The sequence below is a fragment of the Phaseolus vulgaris genome, chromosome 3 (assembly GCF_051622355.1).
Source record: "Phaseolus vulgaris cultivar YP4 chromosome 3, ASM5162235v1, whole genome shotgun sequence".
NCBI classification, from domain to species: Eukaryota; Viridiplantae; Streptophyta; class Magnoliopsida; order Fabales; family Fabaceae; genus Phaseolus; species Phaseolus vulgaris.
In genome coordinates, this window is record NC_143500.1 from 18,262,502 (window position 1) to 18,272,630 (window position 10,129).

At 32.6% G+C, this 10,129-nt stretch overlaps 1 protein-coding gene across 1 annotated transcript; it reads right to left on the reverse strand.

Annotated features, from left to right (window-relative positions):
- Nucleotides 1–1,479: 1,479 nt before the first annotated feature.
- PFK2 (phosphofructokinase 2) lies at nt 1,480–3,623 on the reverse strand. Its single transcript, XM_068607111.2, has 2 exons — nt 2,950–3,623; nt 1,480–2,536 (listed from the first exon to the last, which is right to left on the reverse strand). Exons 1-2 carry the CDS (start codon nt 3,508–3,510, stop codon nt 1,715–1,717), a joined length of 1,383 nt encoding a protein of 460 aa, XP_068463212.1. The 5' UTR covers nt 3,511–3,623; the 3' UTR covers nt 1,480–1,714.
- Nucleotides 3,624–10,129: the final 6,506 nt, after the last annotated feature.

Below are 10,129 nucleotides of genomic sequence, written 5' to 3' on the forward strand. Positions count from 1 at the left end.
CTATATTTATATTGTACCTCTATAAACTATGTAAAAACAAATTAACTCTATAAAATATTCAAGCGAAAGAGAAGAGGACCACAAAAAGATTTCCCCCTACTTAATAATAACAACAAAATAAGAAATATATAACAAATAAAAGAAATAGAAAAAGAAAAAGAACCAGCCTAGTATTAAAAACCAACTAAGTCATTAATTTATTAAGAGAAAAACAAAATATTCTGATAAAACTTTGTTTGCTCAATAAGGTTATTGATTTGGATAAGTAATATTCTCTGACCATTATTATTATTATTGGTATCTTATTCTTTAAAGATATACTTAATTTTTTATTAAAATTCCGACTTCCCTAACTTTATAAACACACATACATGGAAACTAAGTCACATATGATGCTTGATTTCATTACTTTAGGAACTCCCTTAATTTAAAGGTTGGGTAATACGAGCAAAAGAATTGGTACTCTTCTCCAATTCTTCCTACACTCTAATGTTGTAGCTACACTGTGCTAATGTTTATCTCATTTGTTAAAATGAAGTCAAGTTTATTAATAAAATTTATAATATGTTTTAGCCTTGTTTTCCCTCTTATAGTGACATTCCAAAACCAATGCGGAGAGAGAGAGAGAGATGCGGTTTATCGCGAAGTTTAACGTACTTTAAAATAATATTTAATATATATAGTACACATAATGAATATTTATTTTTAAATTATTAATTAATATACATAAATATGTATGCAACGGTTAATTTTAATTGTATTATAAAATTATTTTAATTAATGAAGTTATTAAAACTATGTTTTGTCCTTTAGGGGGTTTTAATATTCCCAATCCCAATCAACACAAAAAAAGAGGCAATAAGTATATTTGCATTTGCAAGCGCAATGGTTGCTTCCTTTTTAAATTGACAAAGCAGAATTTTGGGCAAAATTTTCATTCAACCTTTGTTCTTATTCTCCTCTCCTTCGGCGTTCAAACCGCTTTTAGGAATCGAGCATCAATTGGGAATTTGGGCTCATTAGCATAGAATATTGGAAGCTCATTATCCTCATTTTTTGACTATGCTGTCTCCCACTACAACAAAAAGATAATATTTTAAACGTATAACTCTTTCTAACACCTACCATTCTCTTTGATACTCACATTTATTTATAAACTCTGAATAATTTTACACAAAATTCTAGTATATGATTGGAAAAAATAAAAAAAAAGTTAAAAAATGTGTTGCTCGCATTTTTCCCAGAAAGGAAACCTCAATGTTATCTGCAGACACTAAAATGCGAATCTAAATACTATAAACAAAGAAAAAGCATTTGTAAAATAAAGCACCACAAGTTTTTGAGGATAAGGTATCATTTTCCCTTCTAATTTGTGAAATAGATACAATAAGTTCGGGAGTTCAACCTCGCCCACATTCATAACCAACTTGTAAAGTGAATTCCAACTTCAATGGAAAATAATAAATTTAGAATTAAAAATAGTTTAATACAGTCCCATAATATATAATTTAATATTTGATAAGGGATCTCAAATAAAGTTCAAATTTTGGTAGAAAGGAAGTCGATATATAGTTAAATTCGAACATAAAAACTAGTGTTACAGAGTATGCATAAATTACACTGATTTGCAAATACGTGTTTCACTCTTCTTGAGCCATTAGGAAGATTATGGCATAAAGCTATAATTATCGACATACTTTGATGCTGTCTTTATCTACCTCCTTACAAAATCAGGTTGGTTGGTGACAGATCTGACCCACGACCATTTATGATCTTTGGTATCAACTGGGTTATTTGCTTGTGCGACATCCTCCAAGGGAATGTATGCATAGTTTCCATTAATAGGACCAGTAACAAATCCAGTATACCCTGCCATAACACCGTGAATTGCAGAGTGTGCAAGGAGTGTACAATACAAGTTATCAGTGGCATTTGCGTGGACTGCACGAATCATGTAGGTAGGATCAATGTACTTCACCGTAAATAATTCATGGGGGTGGTCCCTGGCCCACCAATTCTTTAGCTCTGATTTCAACCATACACCAACATCTAAGAAGACCAAGTTCCCTGATTCATCTCGTTCTTCCTTCTGTGAATCAGTTCTGGGGATTATGTCCTGGCCAGCACCCTCAGCAACCACAAGCACCGCATGTCCATTTTCCTTCAGTCTCTGCCCAAGAAACTCAAAGAGCCCTCCTTTCCCTTCCAAGTAGAAATCTATTTCGGGAATTAAGCAGCAGTCAACATCGCGGCTGCTGAGTGTTGCATGTAGAGCAATGTGGCCTGTGCTTCGACCCATCAACTTCACCAGGCCTATGCCGTTCACTGCACTCTCCGCCTCCACATGAGCAGCACTGATTGCTTCCTGAGCCATTTCAACAGCTGTCTGGAATCCAAAAGATTTATCAATTATTCCCACATCATTATCCACAGTTTTAGGGATTCCAACCACTGCAACTTCCAGTTTGCGACGCCGTATTTCATCAAATATCTTCACTGCTCCTCTCATAGTCCCATCTCCTCCTATAATGTACACCTGTTTGTTCATGTGCATAATCAACATGGTCATTTAGTGTTTTTTTCTTTCTTCCTTTTTTTGCATTTCTGTATCTACATAATTTTTTTCCACCAAATACACATGTGTGTGTTTTAAACAAAATCTACTACCTCACTAGAGCTTCTTTGCATTATTTTGAACAACATTTAAAGTCAAAACACAGGGATAATACGCAATTTCAATATAGAAGAATAATAATCAGCACAATTCTTCAATCAATAGAAAACAAGGGAAAATTCAGAAGAGCTCAAAGGGTTTTCTTCTATTAATAGATTTCTAGTTTGAATTACGTCGCAGCTTAGTTAACAATCACGTAACATAGTCCTCTAATACATATGCATTGAGTGATTATTGGCATGAGGACAGAGAGGTTCGATTAGAAGTTATTAAACCTGATTGAAGGCGTGATTTTGGATGGCATCGACGATATCTTTGAGGTCAAAACCGCCTCTGGATGTCTGGAGGAGTGTGCCACCGACGTTGTGCCAATGGTGAACAAGTTTGGGGTTGAGGGGGAGTGGCTCGGAGGAGTAAAACCCTCTGTACCCAGCGGTGATGCCCAGAATATGACGGACGCCATAGAGGTGCCACAATCCCATCACAAGCTCTCTGACGACGGTGTTAAGGCCGGGGCAGAGACCCCCGCAGGTGACAATGGCGACGCGGACATGGGAAGGGTCGAAGCGGATGTTTTTTCGGGGACCGGCGCGGTGGTAGGCGAAGCGGGGCAAGGGAGAGGGGTCGTTTTCGATCTGACGGAGTACGAGGTCGGATTGAGTAAGGTAGAAGCCATGTTGTTGCAGTTGGCGGGTGTGGAAGTAGGGATTGTGGTCGAGCGGGTTGGGGCGTGTTTGGAGGTTTGGAACATAGTGGCTCAGGCAAGGTACTTCTTTCAGGTATATGGGTTTGAACAACTTGGATATGTCTGATTCTGAATTCGAACATTCCGCCATGGCTATCACTGTAGCTTCTCACTACTTCTTAGTCTCCCTTTCTAGACAAATTTCCAAAAAAGGCGCAGAGTAGGTGGCGCTGCATGGGTTCAGGATGTTGACACGCCACGCCAAATTCTCACACTAGTGCGCCATTTTTAGACACTTGTCCAACCTATTTCCATTTTTTATTTTAATTTAGTTTTAACATATTAACACCTTCTTTCTATTATAAATTCACAAATTTTCTAAAGTTTTATAATAATTATTTTAAAATCAGGTTCTATAACATATGGGAAAATTAGGTTCTTGTTTACTTTATATAAATTAAAATGAGAAATAAAATTTTAGTATAGATTTTTTAAATTTAGGATTGGAAGAATGCACTCCTTTTACTAAATATTTTAAAAACTTATTTATCATCTATCATAAAGATAAAGGTAAATTTCTTTTGTTTAGAGAGAAAGATGAATTTGATGAAATAGTTTATATATCAAAAACTTCAATTTAAAGTAACAATATAGATTAGACGTGACCTAATGAATTTAATCTGTTCAATTCATATATATAACATTAATAAGATGATCAATGATGTGTAACTATTCATCTCATTGATTCATTTGATACAATGTGAACCACTACTTTGAATGCAACAGAAGACATTTGTAACACACAAAACTGATAAAATAATTTGGATTTATATTTTTAATCTCTTAAAAATATTTAGTAAAAAAAAATTATTTTTAAAATTGTGACTTTTTTAAATATTATATTAATAATATTTAATATTTTTAAAATATTATTAAATGGTGTGTTAATATTAAGTTAAAAATGTAAAATTGTTTATTACTTAAAAATTTAATATTAATTTTAAAATGTTTGTATAATATAGAAATTGTATTTTTTTAATATAATAGTAATTGAAATAAATAATTATAATTAATTTGTAATTATAAATTTCATGAAAGACATAAATTAAAATTTTCTTGATAAGATTATTATAAACTTAGTTATAAATGATAATTAATTTAAAACAACAATAGTCAATGATGTGAGTTGATGTACATATTAAAGGTTGTTTCGTAATCTTCATTTTTGTTCTTATTTCCAAACAATCCTCCAGAAACCTTAGATATTTATTTCAAAAATGTATACAAGTCAAAATCATGCTTGTATTTTGTTTGCATGTAATAAATATATGTGAACGGTGAAGTTTATTGTAACTTAATCACACCATAAATCTTATGTTTCCTTCATTATAAATCTTTTACTCATTGTGTAAAAAATATTACACTATTTTTTAAGCATAAAATGAGTAAATATGACTTTGATACCATTCATTCTCGTGTAACCTTGATCAATTCAAATTAAAAATAATATATTTAATTTTCAAACTAAATTGTTATATTTATTAATATTAATAAATTAAACTAATGATAACGACACATTTATAACGTGACAATATGTTTATCAATAAAATTATAATAATATTTATAATTGTATATTTTCTAAATGGTAATTTTCTAATCGATATTAAATTTATAAATTTATCGACAATAATAAGTTTAAATTAATAAGAATAGTCTATAACAGTCTTTTTTTCAGTTAATAATAATTACATTATTATTATTTATTATACAATAATAATAAAAAAATTTCTTATTATTTTATTAATAATTTAAGTTATTAAATTTTGAATTTAATACTAATATTATATATATATATATATTAATTATCAGTGTTAACATTTATAAATAAAAAATTATTAACCGAGTCAATAAATATAATTTTCAAAATCTTTTGTTTCATGAGGTAAAGGTACTAATGAGAAATTTTGTTAAGAGATGATGAGTAATTCTATTTATTTGCCATCAAAAATAGATTAAAAAAAAACACATTTTTATAAAAAATCATTTTTTTTTATTTTTATTATAAAAGTTTTTATGTTAGATAGAAATCTAGTGTTATCTCTCAAATAATAATAATTATTTGTGATCACATTAAAAGTAAAAAAAATCAGTTGACAATCCTAATTATTTTTCTTCAAAATAAATGAAAAAAATACGAAAATACCATAAAAAAAAATTAATTTTGTTCCTGCTAGTTGACTCGATCTTCTTCGTGCGTAGCTACGAACTGAGTTTCAAGGATTCCTTTGCCTTCGTTTCAATCTTCACCATTCGCCGCCGTGAATACCTGAAACAGAGAGACAAATTGGCGTCCTCGCGGCCGTTTACACTCTGACGCTCAAGTTAGTTATGACAGAAAACACCGTTGCACCTCCGTCACAGAACACAACTAACACCGTGCTCAAGGAAATGCGTAACTCAAACTCTCTCGCTCTCAGTCACTTGTATGTAAAGTGTGAAAACGTACCTTAGTCTGTTAGTAGCGAGACCTTATATACCTTTGCCTGTGCTTCTGCCACGTGTCTTCCTCTGACTTAAGCGAATCTGTGGGTGCAACCTTACGACACTGTAGCCCAAACTTAGGGAAATCCCAGTGTGTAAGGCTCCCTTCTCGAAGTGCATCCTGCGCGGGGGGTGACTGTGTGGATGCCAACTCATGCGCCAAAGCTTTTAGTCACTCGCCCTGGGAGTGTTTCTGCCTTCCTCACGTGCCATGCATGCAGATTACCCTATGGGACGTGACCCTCCCATGGGTCGTTTCTGTCCCAGTGGATTTCTAACGATGGCGCGTACTGCCGCGTCCCCACACCTCATGCACAGATCCTTCGTGAGTTGGGTCTCTCCCTGCTGGAACTGGGCGTGTGGCTTGGAAACCACCTTTCTCGTCTATTATCACTGTTCGGCGTGCCGCCTCCTATTGTACCGTCCCCTCCACGGTCGTTCCTACCCGTGGGTATCGGGAGGTGACCCCTCTCAGATACGAGCACATTCTTGGTCTGAACCCAGTCAACGCCCAAGGTCGGTCAACTCTCTTGTTTACCTCATTGCACCCTGATGGATCCCACTATATATTGACTTTGGTCAACGTCCAATTACGGGGTCGGTACAAATTTTAGGAGAAGTTCACTAACGGAGTACCCTGTGATAAAATAACAAAGTATAAAAACCTCCATAAATGTGAATGATTTTTTTAATAAACTTCAATAAAGTATTTTTATTATTTTAATTTTACTATTCTCAATTGCCGCCTTCCCTTTCCTCTCCCGCGTCATCAACTCAACCGTGTTACTACAAGAAACTCACTCTTCTTTAATCGCTTCTCTAAACCCTAATCAAAGAAATTTTCTTTATCTTTCATCTCAATCGTTCATCCTCTTCGCAAACCACACTCTATCCCTCCATTGATTACAACAACCTCACCTCTTCCCCGATGATGCATCCGCTGCTGGCTCTCTTATTTAAGTCTATTTGTGATTTTTCTTTTATTGTTAGTGTACATTGTCCTTCGTTGAAATTGGTTTTCTTATAAGTTTAAGTAATTATTGATTTATTACCAAATTCTATGAGATTTCAGTTACCAAATTGTTGATTTATTACAAGTTGTTATTCATGCTATAGGGGACAAAGCAAATGACCTTATCTTGGACCTATACAGTAGCTTCTACAAATGGAATGAGAGATTGAAGATTCAGGGTAACATTTTATATTAAATATAGCAAAATCAAATAATTTTCTACTGATAATGGGGAAATTTTGCTTCAGTGATGTTTGTTCTAATATAATCACTGTAAGAAAAGTTAACAATGAAAATAAACACTAGTTTCAGATTGAGCATGCCCAGCAATTGGCAGCCGAAACCCTTATCCAATTTGGTAGACAAAGGGTTGTTGCTTCCAGGTTTTTCATTATCATTATCTTGTGTTTTTTTCATTAGTGTTAGTACTATTTATAGCCATATATGAAAAAGGACTTGAGATTAATATATTGCTGAATAAATTTTACAATGACAAATTAACTTTTCCTCTCTCCTCTCTCACTATGCAAGCATTGCATGTTAATTGCTCTTCCGTACCAAAGTCCTATTCTACCCCATCTTATTTCTCTTGCTATATGAACTGGTACTAGAAAAATCACACCAGAATAACTACAGGGTGCAATTAGAATGAGAGGGTTGGTCCCATATTGGTTCAATCCAGTAACTAAGATTTCATTTTTACAATGATTCCCTCATCTGGAATATATGAATTATGTAATATTGGTTCTTCTTTATTCTATTGAAGTGTCTTGCAAATCTCAATAACATAAAGTAAATGTAAATGAAATCATGAAAATAGAGTTTTACCTTTTATGCATGAAAATACGACAAATGCTATGATATTAAGTGAAGAAAGCAATGCAACTAGGAGGTATTGGCTTATTACGGTACATTAGCATAAGAGCAACACAAACATATCAAAATAGTGTCCCTAGTTTTGTTTCTGCATAATTTTGTATGATCAAATAATTAAGCAACCTTTTACATCTTTAGGATTTGAATGAAACTATTGATATGTTTAGGTGACATGTGACAACTGTCCATGGGTAATTCAATAGTCAAAATTTGCATCAGTTAGACTTTTTTATTCAAACCAAAGTTGTCAAACTGCATTAAGATACATAGTTTGTTTAATTTCTGTTCAATGTTTGTGCTGATTGTTTTATTGATGTTTTGTGTGTAACTCTAGTTCCCAAAACTATCATAATGTATCAAATATTAGTTAATATAATAGCCTTGTATGTATCAAATATTAATTAATATGAGAGATGAGTGTTATAATGTTTTGCTGTAATAAGGAACCCCTGTAGCGCTCCAAGTGGGCACCTATGTCATCCTTAAGCCTGAACACTTTTGAGTCATTGCTCTTTCTATGAAGGGTTTAGCACTCATAGCACCCAATACTAGTTGAGCCTAATAGTACTCCCCTACTTCGCAAACTATTTTCACTTGTTTTTTTTTTCTCAACCCTTTATCTCTAGGATAGCTCTTATAGCCATTAATATGCCTTAAAGACAATGCTAGGAACAGTCATTCAATCATGGAATTATCTAGCTATACTAATCTTAGTCTTAATAATATCACTAACCTCCTTTAAAATTATAGTGTGGCATATGTTATTACTTATATATTTCACTTCCTTGCGAACAAACAAATACAGAAGAACCTTTTGGCATAATGAATAAAGACCACGGAGTTGGATTCTATTAGTTATATATTTCCTTCACTTACATGCTTGACGTAGGCATATTCTTTTCTATCAAAATTATGTACTATTTGTCTATTTACTTTTAATGTAATGTTGTAACAATATCATTCTTATTTTATTATTATTATTATTATTATTTTATGACATAGTCAATGTGAAACTTGTGTCACTATTTGATGATTATTTTAAAGTATAAAATAATGTTGAAATTCTCTCTTTGATTTGTTTTCTAGATGACTCACTGATGACTTTTTACGGCAAGTGCACAGCGTTTGTCAAAAGTAATAATTGTCCCTAAGGACGGATATCGATCCCACAAGGAACAGTGAATTATCGAGTACAATAATCGCTAAATATAAAAACAGAACAATTAAAAGAGTTTTGAATTAATTGTGTTGACACTGATCAATAAGAAAACAAACAAAGAATAATTAATTGTTTCAATTGGAAAAATAAGGATTAGTTTCAAGTCTATTCCTAGCACTCAAATATGTTAAGTATTGTTGTTTAGGTCCGAACCCTAAAAATACCTCCCGGTCAGATTTAAGATTCTCAATTTGTCACGGAAAATTAAAAGTAAAACAACAATACCAATAATCAATCAAGAACTGAATATTAATATATAAAATATCACCTCAATACATAAGAGTTTGAGCAGATTACTCTCAATCCCAAAGGGTAGAATTAGCCACGCATACTTCTATCACCTTCCATTCTCCCAATTGGGTTACAACTCACTCTATGGTGTTTTCCTCTCAATCTGGCACACTAAGGTTGAGCCTCTAGCCCTCTATTTATCCTAGTTTTCTAGGGTTAGGTTGTTTATTGTGTCGCGCTAATGGGCTAAATGATAAAACATAAAAAAAAGCCCAATCTTCCTTTGCATCTTTTTCCATTCTGGGACCTTCTATCTTTATCTTTTTAGCTCAAATCATTCATCTTTAATCCAAATCTCCAATCTTCCTTAGAAATCTGCAATTAACACCAAATTTGGGAATAAAATACTCTTATTCAAATAAAGATCATAAAAAATGTAAAAAGGTATAAATTCATAAATTAGGGATTATTTTATATGTAAATTAGCAATAAATCCTCATAAGTGCCTATATTTTAATATGAAATATTACTAAAATTAGACACTTATCACTCTCCCCAACTTAGAATCTTGCTTGTCCTCAAGCAAAGTAAATGAATATATTTGAATTTAAATATCAAATAGCTTAATTCACTAAACAACAGATCAAATTAGAAACTTATGATGTTTCCAAATTCAAATATAAAAAATTATAGACACAATCAATTTCCAGGATCAAATCAAAACAAATAAATGACAATTCAATTCATCAAGGAATATCTTCTCATATGCTCACAGGTAAGTGTTTCTCTATATTTTCACTGAATCATAACAAATCACAATTGCTTTTCATTTCATCTTCAAATCACAAACATATTAGAAACATGAATCTTGAGGTCTTTTCCAGGGTTGTA